This window comes from Lygodium microphyllum, chromosome 19, assembly GCF_053477565.2.
Source record: "Lygodium microphyllum isolate KBCC chromosome 19, Lygodium_microphyllum_v1.1.10, whole genome shotgun sequence".
NCBI lineage: Eukaryota > Viridiplantae > Streptophyta > Polypodiopsida > Schizaeales > Lygodiaceae > Lygodium > Lygodium microphyllum.
Genome location: NC_141153.1, coordinates 27,139,020 through 27,156,537, shown reverse-complemented (window position 1 = coordinate 27,156,537; position 17,518 = coordinate 27,139,020). Strand labels below are relative to the sequence as shown.

Here is a 17,518-nt window from a genome sequence, read left to right as displayed (position 1 = left end):
ACGATCTTTGTGGCCCAAAAAGAAGAGGTGGCACAAGGAGTGCCTGGTGGAAGACGTATATACTCTGGGGGGGTGGGGAGCAAGGGTCCAAGTCGGCAAGCATCGGTGGTGTGTTCAGTGATGCCACAGTAGGAGCACCCAGTATTCTGGACATCTGTTGGTAAAGAAGCCATGGATACCAGTGTGCCTTGTTGAAGAAGGAAAAGGTCAGCCACCATGAACCACGAACCGCAATGTCCACCTCAAGGGGTGGGAGGGTAGTGGAAGGGCTATAAGTGAGCTGTTAGTGGGAGGAGGATGTGACCAGTAGTAAGAGATTGCAACCAATAGAAAAACGCAGGTGAGGAGAGAGAGAGACTAAAAACGCAAGTAGGATAGCTTGGAGGAGAGAGAAAGACTAAAAACGTAGGCAACAGGAGAGAGAAAGACTAAAAACGCAAGCTGGACAGCTTGCAGGAGAGAGAAAGACTAAAAATGTAGGCAATAGGTGAGAGAAAGACTAAAAACGTAGGCAGGACAGCCTACAGGAGAGAGACTAAAAACGTAGGAAAAACAGCTTGTAGGAGAGAGAAAGACTAAAAACGCAGGTTGTAGGAGAGAGATGATGTGGCAGGCTATACGGTAGCAGGTCTGCACAGGAACAACATTTGCTTGGTTGGAATCAGCTCCAAACTGCGTGAAGAGGGCTGGAAATCAGGTGCCAACTGATGGAGACAGCAATGAATAGCTTCCGCTGAGATATCCTCCGCGAACGGGGTGTGAGCAAAAAGCTTAAACACCCAAAATCTGCAAAAACGAGATTTTGATGCAGCGGAAGAAGAAGAGAAGTGGATGCCGAACCTGCCACCTGTCTTTCTCTTCACTGGAGTGGAGGGTCTTCGCTTCTAGGTGAGCAGATCCAGCTCTGATACCATGTTAAAAGATGACGTACCAGTGAGACAGTAGGGTTGGCGGGGAGGAACACGGAGTGAACTCGGCAAACATGGAGAAAAGAAGAGAGGAGAAGAGAGAAGAAACTTAGATGAATGGAACGATGAAGTTCTGAATCATGGAGTGAATGTGATACAAGGGAACAAGGGTGCTGTAGCACAAGAAAGATGATGAAGACAGCCACGAACCACGAACTGCAATGTCCTCCTGAAGAGGTGTGAGGGTAGTGGAGAGGCTGGAGAGAAGAGGCGACGGACTGAATGAATCAACTGTGAGGAATGAATGAGAGAGTGGCCTATAAATAGGCATAGTCAATCTAGGATGCCGCCCCTTTTTGGGGCTGCAAACCCTAAACGCAAACCCTAAACGCAAAATGCAGAAACGCAAAAACGCAAACTGTAGGTGAAGGGTGAACGGTTTCTCAACAAGTATAACTTATTGCAACTTTCGCCTTTGATATCCATTGATATCTCAGTGTTTCTGGCTCGTTATTGCACGTCATGTGTACCTCACATTTGCACATGTGATTAGCACTTAACCAAATGATAAGCAAAGCATCAAAGTTTCATGTCCTTGTGACAAACCTCCCTCCCCCTTGAAATCCTTGAAATCCTTGCAATCTCTCTCGATCGCACTATAATGTTGCCAAAAGTATGCGTTGCCACTATTGGAAATACATGCTAGCATTATAGTCAAACGACATGTGCACCTGTTGCTTAACCATGCCCATGCTCTTTGTATGTGAAATTCTAGCCACTTAAACAGTTACGATCTATACACATGAATCATAACCACTATTAGAACTATAAGGGATGCAACCACATGCCAAAACCCAACACTATTCCAACAACCAAGAAACACCACCTCATAGCAATGATGTACCACATGATAGTTGTGTAAATTATATATCCTTTGTAAACCACATGTAAGAGAATTGTACTTCTCTTGTATCACTTGGAAACGTACACTACATACCATCCATGTATCCCATACATGTCTTGCAAATGTACATCACATCCAAATTACATTCCATTATAGTTACCTGGAACGGGGAATGGGAACGGAACCCCTTGGAATGGGGGGAACGATACATGTCTTAAGTGTCCCAAATATGCTGTGCATGACCCAAATTGCCCTAAAGAATGTCCCTCTAATTGCCCCAATACCCTTCAATGCTCCAAATTGTCCCAAATGTCCCAAAATTAACTTGATTACCCCCATAGCTTCAAATTTCTTTGAATTGCCCTAATTAACCAAATTTCCCTTGAAATTAGACAATATAAATGGATGATTACCTTGGAATTGACGACAAGTGGAAATTTGATTGTGATTTGTAAGAGTTGATAATGCATCAAATTTGAACTTGCATGGACTCCTGATTGGCTTGTGGGTTGTCTTAACACTTTGAATCTTCAACCACATATATATATATATATATATATATATATATATATATATATATATAGAGAGAGAGAGAGAGAGAGAGAGAGAGAGAGAGAGAGAGAGAGAGAGAGAGAGAGTAGTGTGTGCACATTCGACAATGCCAAATGGAGATGGGTGAACATTCGGTAGAAGGAGTGTGACAAGCAAAAAGAAAAAACTGAAAAAAATGTCATTTTTTGGTCAACAAGTCTGGAACGGCCGTTTCAAATAGGGAACAGTAGGGAATGGCCTTGGGAACAGCAAGGAACATTCCTTGACCATTTCACCTCCTCAGAGGGTTTGGAATGCGTTAGGCCGTTCCTACAGGCCGGAACGGCCGTTCCTTGTTTCTATGCATTCCATGTATTTCATATATGTCCATGACCATGCAAATGTACAGTTTTAGAGCCTAGGTGCAAACCATACACATCTGCATATCAACTTATAGTAACTAGTACATTGAAGAGCGATCCCAATGGCAAAAATACGATTAGCTTACAACACCTTGGGTGCAAACAAAGTACATCCAAGATTCACTATATATCCAAGCACCTAGCACCTATCAAGTTCAATTTATTATAGCTTTTGCCTTTGATACCCATTGACATCTTAGGGACCTTGGCCCATCATTGTGAAATAACTAATTTGCACATGACGTGTATCTCACATTGGCACATTTGAGTAACACTTGACCAAATGCTAAGCAAAGCATCAAAATTTCACGTTCTTATGATATCTCCAAGTGCCACATAACCTCTATCCTAGCTAGTAGTTGCAACATCTCGCAATGAAAATGTAGGTCCCATAAATACGATTCCCAAATATACGTAGGATCTTGTTAGAGATTTAGTCATCCCCTGGATTGGCATTGTCAGGCTACAGTGGTACAGTTAGTTCTCTCGGGCATAGTTAACGCATTTGCTATTAGTTTGGGTATTTTTCAGCAATCACTAGGAGTGGGTATCTTATTCTGGGCAAGTTGGATAGATTATGGGTTGGCGGTAGTGCCACACGGCACTTGTGATTAGATTGCATTTTGCTGAATATTGTATTCAGACAATCAGCCAGTTTTGGAAGCTGGTTGGCCAATTTTAGCTGGCCAACCTGATCATTTTGATGGCTATTTTCTTGCTATTTATGCCCAGCCCCTGTTAGTCGAGAGATTGGCTTGAAGAGATACTTTGACAACCCATTTGTATAGCTACCTTCTTCATTTCAGCATGCATTTACTGCAGATTTTTGCATGCTACTATCCCTTTTCTCTCTCCCTCTTCGCTCACGTTCATTGTCTTTCAATCTTGTCCATATGCTTCTGCATTCGCTGCACTTTGACATGGTATCAGAGTAGCGTAGAAGGGTTGATTGATTGTGGGCAAACCTAAATGAAAGATTTCTTTGCGACAAAAGTTTGCATTTTCAGAATTTGGAGATTGAGGCGAATAGATGAAGCATGGAGAAAGGAGCAAAGGTGTTGTTGTTTGCAAGTTCTTGCTGTTGGATGAAGGAGAAAAGGTTGTGTTTAGAGTGTTTTGGAGTAGTTTTTGAGTTTTCATGGCCTTCGGCGATGGCTAAAACTTGTCAGGAATGAGTGGACAATGCCTACTAGGCACCATGTGCAGAGTTAAGAGGGGGATGCCCTTTTTTTTGTGCAGGTTATTCATGTGACAATGTCTTCCGAGATTGACACAGAGTTTCAGGTTATTATGGACCGTAAGGTTCCCATGTTACAAGCTCTTCCTTCAGATTAGAAGCTCGATGGGGAGAACTACTGCATATGATAGGTAATGATGCTCGCCATCTTGGAGTCCTATGATTTGGTAGAGCTCATGACTGAGGCTATAGATCGTTCTATAGCCCAAGCTTTCTATAGATGATAAAGTTGAGTTGCTCAAGGTACAGGCACATTGGGATAAATTGAATGCTTGCATCCACTCTTTCCTCTTTCTTTCTTGTACTCTAGCTATTATTGCTCACATCGAGCACTTGACCATGGCTGGAGAGTGTTAGAGATCATAGCCTGTCCGGACTGCACAGTCTAGTCGGACTGCCACGTGGCAGTCCGACTGACTGCAGTCCAGCCGACTTGCCTGATTTTTTCGCCCAGATTCTGCCTATTTATAGCCGAGGTTTTCAGCAGTCTCCTGCACTTTTCTGCTTGCAGATTACAGACTGGTGGCACGCGCAGATTCCGTCTCTGTTCGCAGATTTCTGACAGGAGACAGTGCAGACTGCAGTGGACTTCGAGGTGAACTGCAGGTTGCATCGTCGAGGTGGAGACACGCAGTCCAACGCACTGCGCCCGTGTACATATCTACATATCTTTGTATACAACACACTTTGTACAGCAGATCTTCATCTTCCACTGTCTCTTTCTCTCTCTTCTCTCTCTGCGTTCTCTCTCTCAGTCCTACGCTTCCGCACTGCTGCACTCTGACATGGTATCAGAGCAGTGTTGAAGGGCTGACTGAGCACAGAACCAACCTGAAGAGGAGTTTCTATCGCGACACAAGGTTGCGTTTTCAGCATTTGAGGGTAGGCAGGAGGGCTGCGCCTCGGAACAAGGCTGAAGCGAGCGTGGGCACGCAGGAAAGGAGTCCAGGTGGTGGATTTGCTGCTGTTTTCTGCTGGTTGACGAGGAGGAAGTTTGAGTTTTCAGCTTTCAAGTGCAGGTTTTGCTTTTTCATCGCCTCCGGCGGGTGAAGAAGTTTCAGGACGCGGAAGAGCCCTAGCAGGCTGAGTTTTCACAGTCAGAGGGGGCTGCTTTTGCGTTTGTGAAGGCATTACAGGTGAAGATGTCTACAGAGATTGACTTGGAGTTCCAGACGATTATGGACCGGAAGGTGCCTGTCTTACTGGCTCTTCCCGCAGATCAGAAGCTCGATGATGACAACTACCGCATCTGGCGCGTCATGATGTTGGCCATCCTGAGTCCTATGATTTGGCAGAGCTTGTACAGAAGGAGATCGACCGGCCCTCGGTAAGAGATGAGTCCAAACTCTCTTCCGATGCTCGTGCGGAGTTGGCCAAGGCTCAGTCTCACTGGGACAAACTGAATGCCAGGATTCGTTCCTTTCTTTTTGTGTCTTGTACTACAGCCATGATAGCTCACATCGAGCACTTGATGGTGGCTCGGGAGATATGGTTGGAGCTTGATCAGATGTACAACCGGATGACCCTTATGAAGCGGGTTTCTTTGGAGGTTCAGATGCAGACCTTGTCCGTAAACAAGTCTTCTTCGTTGCGAGAGCATATCAACAAGCTTAGACAGCTTCAGATGCAGGTTCAGAATGCGGGGAAGCCGATTTCCTCCGAAGACATGGCGATCACACTATTGTCCCAGTTGCCGCCACGATTTGGTACTTTCTACTCCGCCCTTATTGCTTCGGGGCGAGAGTCTACTCTTCGTTGGGAAGAGTTGGTTCCTATGGTTTTGGACCAAGAGGAACAACTAAAGGGACAGAATGCTTCCAAGTCGGAGGCACTGACAGGTCAAGCCTCTCAGAAGAAGGGGAAGGACCAAAAGAAGAAGAAGGGGAAGGACCAAAAGAAGAAGAAGGGGGATAACAAGTCAAAGAAGGACAAGGACAAGGACAAAGAATCCACATGCCATATTTGTGGAAAGATTGGCCATTGGAAGAAGGATTGCCCTGACAAAGACAAGAAGGACACCAACAAGAAGGACATGAAGGATTCGGGAGCAGTGGCTGCACCCTCATCAGCTGCATTTCTTTATCTAGCTGTCATTGAGGACTCTTCACCGAATGCTTCTGATGCTGCGATGATGGCTCCCCAGGCTCGAGAGTGGATCGTTGACAGTGGTGCCTCCCGGCACATGACTCCTTCATTAGATGGTGTTGCCCAGTTGCGACCTTTGCGGGGGCAAGTTCTCATTGGAGATAGCTCTTCAGTGTCTATTGCAGGACGGGGTAAGATGCAGCTTATTCGAGATGGACATGGTGGTACCCATACCTCCGAGGTCTTGCATGTACCAGGTTTAGGGTATCATCTTCTGTCAGTTCATAAGATTTGCTCCCTTGGACTTTTGGTGGAGTTTGATAGTGATTCGGTGCGAGTCCTTGATCGTGGGTCAAGGAAGATTCTATCATTCGGATATGAGGAGAACGGCACCTATAAATTGAAGTCTTCCACCGCCCTCTCTACTCTTCTTCTTACCTCTCAGACACAGTCAGAGTTATGGCATGCTCGGTTTGGTCACCTCAACTATGATTATCTTCGGAGGGCGTCATGTGGACAGCTTGTTCGAGGGTTGCCGAATATAGTGGTGAGCTTGCAGCCATGTGTCTCCTGCATTCGTGGGAAGCAGCATAGGGATGCCATTCCCCACACAGCTTCGCGGCGGTCTACTTCACCAATGGAGCTTGTATCTACGGATCTATGTGGCCCTATGAGGAACGAGTCCTTGCGTGGGAGCTCGTACTTGATGCTGATCGTAGATGACTACAGCAGGATGACATGGGCCTATTTCTTGGCATTGAAGTCAGAAGCTTTCTCCCACTTCAAGGATTAGCTTCTCTTTGAGGAGAACTGATCAGGCCGGAGATTGAAGACCTTGCGATCCGACAAGGGTGGTGAATTTGTTTCTAATGAGTTTGCTTGTTTTTGTGCAGATAAAGGTATTCACCAGGAGTTTGCTAATACCAACACTTCTCAAGAAAATGGCATTCTTGAACGGAAAAACCGCAGTGTAATCGAGATGGCGCGCACCATGATGGAGCACCGACAGACCCCTCAGGTTTTGTGGGCCGAGGCTGTGGCTACTGCAGTCCACATCCTTAATCGATCCCCCACTTCGGCCGTTAATGGGATGATACCTTTTGAGGCTTACTTTGGGACTAAGCCTGATGTTTCTTACTTTAGGGTCTTTGGGTGTGATGCCTATGTTCACATTCCCAAGGCTCACCGTGATAAATTTGAAGCAGCTTCCCGAAGACAGGTATTTGTTGTCTACAGCTCCCAGTCCCAAGGCTATCGATTGTATGATCCCGTCAAGTGGGATGTGTACACTAGTCGAGATGTGCGGTTTGTGGAGGTTCCGGCCATATCAACGGGTGAGGAGCATCCCATTCTTGGAGATCCAGGGGAGAGTTGGGCTCCCACTACAGTTCCTTTGGAGCCCGTGCCTTTTGATTCTGATTCTGTTTCTGACACAGAGTCTACTGTTCCACCGGTCACCCCCGAGGAGTTACCATCGGTGGATATCCCAGAGTCTTCAGTTGATGGAGAGCGACGATGGGAGGTCCGGCCTTCTCCTCGTTGGGCCCATGACACACTCCGTGATTCAGGGATTGAGGGGGTCCCTGAGGAGTGGGGACCGCAGGATGGTCCGCGGCGGTCACGGAGACACCAGGCACATACTACGGAGCTTGTTTGCTCTAACTATTGTTTGATGACCCGTGTTATGCAGGATCGAGAGCCCATCTCCGTGAAGGAGGCTTTATAGTCCGCACCATGGAAGAAAGCTATGGAAGCCGAGTTGAATGGCACTTGGTCACTCGTGCCACGCCCCCCGAATAAGAAGGTGATTGGCGTCAAATGGGTCTTCAAGACCAAGTACCTTAGCGATGGTTCTTTGGACAAGCACAAGGCTCGCCTTGTTACTAAAGGTTTTGCACAGCGCCCAGGGATTGATTGTCATGATACTTTTGCCCCCACTGCTCGTATGGCGACTATTCGAGCTGTTCTTGCCTTGGCTGGCCATAGGAGATGGCCTGTCTACCAGTTGGATGCGAAGTCGGCCTTCCTCAATGGTGATTTGAAGGAGGAGATCTATGTCGAGCAGCCTCCTGGCTTTGGATCTTCAGATGGGAAAGTCTACAGGTTGAAAAAGGCCTTGTATGGGCTCAAGCAGGCTCCGCGTGTATGGAATGAGAAGATTGACTCGTTCCTTCAGTCACAGTTGGGATATCGGCGTTCTAAGGCCGATCCGTAGCTTTATGTTTACACTTCTGCGGATGGTTGTGTGCTTTTTGTGTTGTATGTTGATGATTTGATTGTCACAGGTGATCATGCACGGCAAGTCCAAGAGACGAAGTCAGCTTTACATCGAACGTTCGAGATGACGGACTTGGGTCTACTCCATTTCTTTTTGGGCCATGAGATTTATCAGTCTCAGAGGGGGATCTTCATCTCTCAGCAGAGATATGTACAGGAGCTGTTGGTTTCTTTTGCGATGGAGGATTGTCGGACCCTTTCTACTCCTATGGATCCGAATTGGAAGGCCACTTCCCATTCAGCTTCTCCCATGGCGGATGCTTCCCGCTATCGTCAGTTGATTGGATCATTGATTTGGCTCCTCAACACTCGTGTTGATCTTTGTTTTGCTGTTGGGCTCTTGGCAGGGTTTATGAGTGAACCTCAGATGGTGCATTGGCAGGCTGCTCAGAGGATACTTCGGTATTTGAGGGGGACGTCTGATTTAGGGATTTATTATCCTGCAGGGACAGATGGTTCAGATCTTGTACTTGCAGGTTGGAGCGACTCGGATTGGGTCGGTGATGTGGACCACAGGCGGTCTACTACAGGTTACTATTTTACCTTGGGTGCAGGTGTTATCTCATGGAGTAGCAAGAAGCAGCCCATGGTAGCCCTTTCGTCTACTGAGGTGGAGTATCGGGCCACGTCTTCCACCATATGTGAGGCTGTGTGGCTTCGGAGTTTGTTGGAGGAGCTTGGCTGCCCCCAGACTCGTCCTACTTTGCTGCAATGTGACAATGAGAGTTGCATTGCCTTGGCACGGAATCCTGTTTTTCATGCCCGGACGAAGCACATAGAGATCCAGTACCACTTCATCAGAGAGAAGCTTCTGGATGAGACCATCACTGTGGAGTACTGCAAGACGGAGGACAATCTTGCAGATTTGTTTACGAAAGCACTTCCCCAAGCTCTACTTTCGGAGACATTCCAGATCCCTCAGGCTTCTGCCCTGCCCAGGCTCTGAGAGGGGGTGTTAGAGATCATAGCCTGTCCGGACTGCACAATCCAGTTGGACTGTACAGTCGGACTGCCACGTGGCAGTCCGATTGACTGCAGTCCAGTCGGTTGCATTTAATGCAGCCGACCTGCCTGATTTTTTCGCCCAGATTCTGGCTATTTATAGCCGAGGTTTTCAACAGTCTCCTGCACTTCTCAGCTCGCAGATTACAGACTGGTGGCACGCGCAGATTCCGTCTCTGTTCGCAGATTTCTGATAGGAGACAGTGCAGACTGCAGCGGACTTCGAGGTGAACAGCAGGTTGCATCATCGAAGTGGAGACACGCAGTCCAGCGCACTGCGCCCGGGTACATATCTGCATATCTTTGTATACAGTACACTTTATACAGCAGATTTTCATCTTCCACTGTCTCTCTCTCTCTCTTCTCTCTGCGTTCTCTCTCTCTCAGTCCTACGCTTCCGCACCGCTGCACTCTGACAGAGAGATATGGTTGGAGATGGATTAAATGTACAATTAGATGACTGTTATGAAGCAAATGTCTCTAGAGGTTCAGATGCGGACTTTTTGAGTCTCAACAAGTCTTCTTCTATGTGGAGCATGTTAATAAGCTTTGGCAATCACAAATGCAGGTCTAGAATATAGGGAAGATGACTATCTTGGAGGATAGGGAAGGTGATTATCTTGGGAGGATATGGCTATAACTCTTCTTTCTGAGTTACCGCCTTGATTCAATGCATTTTATTCTTCCTTGATTGCTGCAAGGAAGATTGGTATCCTTAAGTGGGAGGAGTTAGTTCCGATGGTCTTGGAACAAGAGAAATAGCTCAAAGGTCAAAATGCTCCCAAGTTGGAGGCGTTGATAGGTTAGTCTTTCCAATAGAATGGAAAGAAGAAGAAGAAGAAAAAGAAGGACGAGAAGTCCAAGCAAGATAAAGCCAATGAGTCTACGTGCCACATTTGTGGCAAGATAGGTCATTGGAGGAAGGATTGCCTCGACAAGGACAAGGAGAACACCAAGAAGGAGAAGACTACAAAGGACTGAGGAGTGGTGGCTACTCCTTCATCGGCCGCCTTTCTCTATTTGAAGATGAATGAGGATGTTTCTTTGATGGCCATTGATGCAGCGATACTAGCCCCACAGTCTTGCGAGTGGATTGTGGATAGTGGTGTTTCCGGCCACATGACTCCTTTAGATGGTATTGCATATATGTGTGTGGTGCATGGGCAGATTCTCATAGGTTACAATTCTTTGGTCCCGATCAAAGGCAAAGGTGATATGTAATTGATTCCGGATAGGCAAGATGGTGCCCATACATCAAAGGTTCTCTATATGCTCGTTGGGTAGAGGGTATCATCTTTTTTTGATGAGCAAGATTTGTGCTCTTGGCCTTACAGTCGAGTTTGATAAGGACTCCTTTTGAGTTCTTGATGGAGTGCCTTGAGAGGTTCTTTGTGCAGGTCATGCGGAGAATGGAGTCTATAAGATGCAGACTTCATCTGTCTTTTCTTCTCTGCTTTCTTCTCAAACTCAGACTGAATATGGCATGCGCGGTTTGGCCACCTCACCTATGAGTACCTTTGGAGAGCAGCTTGTGGTTAGCTTGTGTGTGGATTGCTAGAGATTGGGGTGAGCCACGTGCCATGTGTATCTTGCATTCGTGGCAAGCAGCATAGAGATGCTATTGCCAACAAGGCTTCAAAAAGAGCTAAGGAGCCCTTGGAGCTTGTTTTGACGGACTTATGTGGACCGATGAGGATGGAGTTTCTTAAGGGGAGTTTGTATTTTATGCTAGTAGTTGATGATTTTAGCAAGATGACGTAGGTGTATTTCTTGGAGAAGCATTCTCGCACTGTAAGGATTGGTTGATCTTTGAGGAGAATAGGTTTGGCAAGAGACTCAAGACCTTGCGTTTTGACAAGGGGAGGGAGTTAACCTCCTATGAGCTAACTTGGTTTTATGAAGATTGTAGCATACACAAGGAGTTTGCCAACAAGAATACGCCTCAGGAGAATGGTATATTGGAGTGGAATAATTGTAGTGTGATCCAGATGGTGCAAACTATGATGGATCATCGACAGACACCTCATTGTCTATGGGCTGAAGTAGTGGCCACTGTTGTCCACATCCTTAATCGATCCCCTATATTGGCCACGGTTGGTGTGACACCTTTCGAGGCTCACTTTGGTTAAAAGCCGGATGTCTCTTATTTCAAGGTGCTTTGGTGTGATACTTATGTTCACATCCTGAAGAGCTCAGGTGATTCGTGAATAGCCACTAATCGCAAGGGCTCTTGATCATACAAGACGGAAGATGAGAGACAAGAAGAATAGATAGCAAACAACACTATGTATTACTAAATATAAGCATTGTACAAAGATGAAAAACCCTCAAGCAAACTCTAATAATACAAAAATAAGTACTCTTTACAAGACCTTTAGCTTTTAGGCCAAAGTCAAGTAGAATCTTTGCTCAACCTCCTTATTCGGGTAGCCTTTTGGGCTAAGGCACCCATTTAGAAATCAAGCTTGCGTCCTTTTTACCAAGACATGAGTTTATCTTCGGAACTTTGATTGCCTAGGCCTTCTCCTTCATCCATGCTTCTATTTGTACAACTCTATCCCTTGTTTACAAACTCAAAATCTTACTTTCCAAACATAAAATCTTGCTTTTGCCTTTCTTGCCTTTATTTTTTGCGTTCCTTACTTTTGTTTTTTTGCAGGCCTTGAGTCAAGCTGCGACTTGTTTCGGCCATAACTTTGTTATACAAACTCTAAATATAGTCATCTAGGTGCTCAAAATGATCGGAATGACCTTGATTTACAAGTTAATGCAGGTAGATTTGCGAAAATCTTCTCAAAATATTTGAAAGTAGTGCTTTTTGTAAAACATATTACTTTTTGATAGTTTTTGATCTTGGATGACTTGTACTATTCAAAATAGGTCCTTGTATGTGTTTGGATCCATCCAAAGTTCTCAATAAGTCATTATAACTTAATATTAGTCATTTAGACTATTTTGGTAGACCAATTCTCCTACTTGAAAATCTTGTAAAGATCCTGTTTAAGTACACTCCAAGCACATACTCAAAATATGTGTATGGCCGTCTTTTCCTTGCTCTTCCTTCACTAAACCTGTAGTCTTACAACATCCATCCCTCTGAACTTGCGCATCCTCTGGATGTGCCACATCTACTCATCCTCTTCTCCTCCAAGCTTTACAAACAAGTCTAGCTCGTCATCCTCAACATTTAAAATAATATCACCTTCCAGAACATCATCCACTACTTCTCTATCTAACTCGTGAGCTATAGGCTCATTCTCATCCTCAACTAAATTTTCCAATGCATATTCAGCTTTATCTCATCTCTTGAAAATCTTGATCGACTTGCTTGCAATAGGTGTCTTCAAGATCGTTCCATCAAGTTCAGTGAGCTCATAAGTAGCATTGTCATATGCATGCTCCACCTTGTAAGGTCCAAATCATCTTCTCACTATCTTGCGAAAAGTGCTGTATTGATTGTCCAGGCTGCTATCATATGGCAATGCCCAATCTCCTTCTTCAACTGCTTTAGGCCGTAGCCTATGCTTGCTATCAAACCTTTCCTTATTTTGCAACCTAGCTTCTTTGAGCTTTTGTAGTGCACTTTGTACATCCTCCGACCTTTGCTCAAGTTGCTGAATGCGAAGAGCTAAGAGCTCCTCTCTAGACATATCCTCCTACCAAGGTAAAACACTCCAGTAAGTGCACAAACTTCTGTCGGCATAACTTGCTTTTGCCGATACGTCAACTCTGAAGGCATAAAACCTGTAGTAACACTATGAGTAGTTTGACCCGCCCAAAGAGCATAGGGCAACATCCTTGGCCAATCCCCAATCCTTCCACCACAAGCTTGGCGAAAGCCTTCATTATAGGTGGATGACCTCTCTTTCTCTTCCCATTTCCTTCTGGGTTATATGTTGAAGTTAAATCAAATTTATTACCATGTCTAGAGAAGAATTCTCTAGCCTCATTTGCATCCAACTCTCCATGATCAATAGTGATCTTACCCACACAACCATATCTGCAAAAGATCTCCTCAAGCAAGAATTTATAACACTAGTAGTCTTCGTTCGTAGTGCTCTTCCCTCAATCTCATTGGTAAGATCTTCCCTTGCAAGCAGAATATATCTGATTTGCCAAAGTCCCATTGGCATAGTAATAAAACCAATGACCCACTTGTAGTGCATACAAAGTGGATATGTTGGATGCAATCCATTCCTATGCTGCACTGAAGAGTACAACTGACATGCCATGCATGTCTCCACAAAGTGTGATATATCCTTATACATCCCTTTTTCCCAATAGTGCTCTTTAATCTTCTTATAAGAAGCCAATGTTCCTCTATGACCAGCCCATGCACTTTCATGAAACTCACGCATAACCTACAATTGCATAGCTTCGTCATAGATTACAGGCAAAGGAATTCCACCTCTTTTCTTAGGATGCTTCCAAAGCACCCCATTCCGCAAAAAATAACCATAGGCCTTACGCCTAATCCTTCTATGTTTTGCATCAGACTATTCAACCCTTTTGTGAGCTTACTCAAATACGATCCAATCTGCAACCACTCACTTGAATATACCTCTTCTACAAAAGCCTCAAAAGAAGATACATCGCACAAGTGATCAATCCTAGCTGAATTTTCAGCCTCTTCATCCTCCATAAGAAGTGATTTCTCATCATCAAAACTGGCTCTCGAAAGCATGTTAGCCACTGGATTCTCTCTTCCTGCAATGTGCTTAAATTCTCAATTCAATGGCTTGATGTAGGCAATCCAACAAAGCATCGCTATATCGAGAGTAGAATAACTAGTAATCATTCCAAAAAGAGGCAAGCAATGAGTCTCAACAACCACTAAAGCACCAATAAAATACTCCTTATCACATTTGAGTGCGGGCACAATACCCCAAAGCTTACGCTTGATTTGTGGATACTTGCGTTGCCTTTCATTCAAGACCTTTGCTCTAAAGCGAATTGCATACCTATATCCTTCATTATCCTGCCCAATAGCCCATCCTATCCCAATAGGCCTAGTGTCAATGGTGACAGGATTATTCTTCTTGCAGCAACACATCATCAAATGACAAAGCATTCAGATCACCTTTCATCATTATACAAAGAGTATATGCAAACCTTTGATAAGAATTAGGGAGATCATTGAGAACATTCTACAAAAGTAAATTGTTCTAATAAAATCTCATCTATAGTAATAAACTTTTCCTTAAGATCTTTGACCTATTTCAAAAAAAGGTCCATGGAGTCGTCTTCATCTATATGTTTGCAAGTAAGCAATATGTGCTTCATTTCTTCCTTGATACAAACATGCAAGAGTATCCCAAGCATCCTGAGCTCTCTTACATGAGGGAATATATGAGATCATGGTAGGTTTAATAGACAATGCAATCAAAGTATGAGCCTCTACATCTCTACCATCCTAATGAATTTACTCAATAGTAGTTGGTGGCACGAGTTTACATCCTCAATAATTGTTGTTTCTATTGTCCATTGTAATACTTCTTAGATTTAAGATTAGAATACACAGCCATCCGTTGTTGGATCTAGGCAAGATTCCTTCTTTTACCACTTTGTGGCCAAATCATCCTTGGCTTGTCCATTTTTTGAGATGGACTGCTCTCTTGTACATTTGGTGCACCCGTAATGTCTTTATTTTTGATTTGGCTTGTATCCATGGTCACGTGGCCCTCGTTTGATGATAACTGTTATGGCAGATTTCTTCCATGGTGTTTGGGTGGCCTTGTCCTTGCTGAAGTGGCTGCTCCATGGCAGCATATTGTTCGCTCCACTCCTGTTGTGCCCCCCACATGATATTTGTGTGCTATATTTTGGTAGCCTTTGGCTTCACTTATGATTTTTTTGATTTTCTTTGGCTGGCCACAAGGCCTTATATAAACATTCTCATTTAATTTAAGCTTTTTCACCTGCCACAGAGAGAGAGAGAGAGAGAGAGAGAGAGAGAGAGAGAGAGAGAGAGAGAGAGAGAGAGAGAGAGAGAGAGAGAGTTATGAGGTAATTGTACAGAAACGAAAAGAAGAGACTTATGATGTTTTCCCACAGGTTATCCATTGGCTGCCCACAAATTTAGGGACATTAATATTGAGCACATCTGTTGCTGTAGCTGTGCTAGCATTCTTGGCAAAGCCTCCAGGAAGAGCAGGTGGTTCTGTTGCAGATCTGGTCAAAAGGGGACAATTGAGATCTGATAGGAGATCAGAGTATGTTCTGAGGCTTTACCTTTGGTGAAGGAAAAAGAAATATTGAAAATCTAGATTTTTTTAATACATGTTTGTTCACATTAGTATGCACTAGCGATTCTGCATGACTTGTACAGTTGAGTAGCTACTTACATTTCTATGCAATTTGAACAGCTTACCAGTTCCTTAGTTTGATTATTTTAAGTTGGACTTACTTAAATGAGGTCAGTACAAACAGTTGTAGTCTAATGTTTTGAGATAGCTCTACGATTAGATCTCAGAATTTATGATAAAAGCAGACTGCACAGGGGAGTGGACAGTCTTGACTAGCGTTCTTCATGAAAATTTAGATGAGCTAGCATTGGCTAATGTAAAATCTTGTTATAGCCAGAGTGCTCTGTTATACCAGAGTGCTAACTCTCCATAATTGAGAGATACATAATCATCCAGACAATATCCCAGAAGGGCTTGTTAAAGTTCAATCCAAGTTAGACAAGAATACAAGTCTTGAGTCTTGGCCAGCCCATCAAGGATGCTTGTTGCAAATCTTGTGATGTGATCACCATCACCCAACAGCTAACCGACTGGTAGCTTGATGTTACTCCAATCAGGTCTGAAAGTAATACTTTGTGCTGTTTGGTCTTTAACTTCCAGTCATTGCTGTTTTGAGGATCAAGTCTTGAGTCTTGGTCAGCTCCCATCAAGGATGCTTGTTGCGAATCCTGTGATGTGACCGCCATCACCCAACAGCTAACCGACTGGTAGCTTGATTTTACTTCAATCAGGTCTGACAGTAATACTTTGTGTTGGTTGGTCTTTAACTTCCAGTCATTGCTGTTTTGAGGATCCCACTAAGAATCAGTTTGATTTGCATAACAGTTCTGATCTAGGCAGATGGATCCTCTAAGCTATCAGGAGGATGGATGGCTGTGCACTCCAACTGGTTTGAACCTAGGTGTTAGGTGTTAGCTAAGAAAGCTAGTGATGGTGTCAGACATGGATGAAGACTCACACAATGAGTTTGTGCATAGTTCATGAACCATCATTGGAGTGTGTGAACAAATTAAATAACCTTACAAGACAAGCAATTGTATGGTTAGAGGCACATGGAGTGCTTTTGAGTAGTAAGATTCTGTATGTCAGCCTAAGTAAAAATTTACACCAATGCATCCTGTTTAGCTTTGCCAGCAACATCTAACTAGACCTATATTTAGACTTGTGAAATCACTATTGAGTGTCAAAACACATCTAATTAGCAGAACGACAAACAGAGCTGTAAAATGGCATGAATGGACTGAGCAGAAACTGCATGCATAAACACAAGCATGTGAGCAAGGAAGAGAAGTGGGTGAAATGATGCTGCAGAAACTGAGCTGTATCACCAAAATGACAGGCTGCCTGCATATAGCCATGAACTAAATGACCAATGGGCAGCCAGTCGGTGATTAAAAGACTTAAAAGGATGAACGACTGACTAAATAACTCCCAAAAGCACCAATTGACTTGATGATAGTGCTCAAAAGCAGGACATGATGCCCGGTATTTATGTTAAAAGCAGCTCTCAAACCCTTAGGGGAGTTGAGTGCCTAAATGGCCTAGATGATGAAGAGTTGAATGCAATGAAAGAGCCTTTGTGAAAGATCCATTGAATTGTCCCAAAAGTATATTGATCAATCTCCAACTTGTTGTTGAGGGTGCACTCCCAAACAATGTGGTATTGGATTTTTATGCACTTCATGAGAGCATGGAGGAGTGTCTCCTGGTAATAGCAGAATTCTTGAACTATGTTGGGTGTAAAGTCCCTTAATCTGTGTGTGTATAAACATCTACCCTAACATATAAATACATTTTATTCCTTGTGTATTGTGACAATAGGTACACTCATCTTGGGATTCTCTCACTCTCACTCTCAACACAGCTCCTACTCCATTTCTGTCTCACATTCCATTATGCACTCATCC

At 44.2% G+C, this 17,518-nt stretch overlaps 1 protein-coding gene across 2 annotated transcripts in view; it reads left to right on the top strand.

Annotated features, from left to right (window-relative positions):
* The window catches only part of MCD1 (multiple chloroplast division site 1), a 72,330-nt gene that overhangs the window by 7,776 nt on the left and 47,036 nt on the right, over positions 1–17,518 (top strand). For both annotated transcript variants that reach the window (XM_087699789.1, XM_087699790.1), the window contains exon 2: positions 15,421–15,578. In XM_087699789.1, coding sequence (XP_087555915.1) covers positions 15,421–15,578 — 158 coding nt within the window. The remainder of the gene's footprint in view (positions 1–15,420; positions 15,579–17,518) is intronic.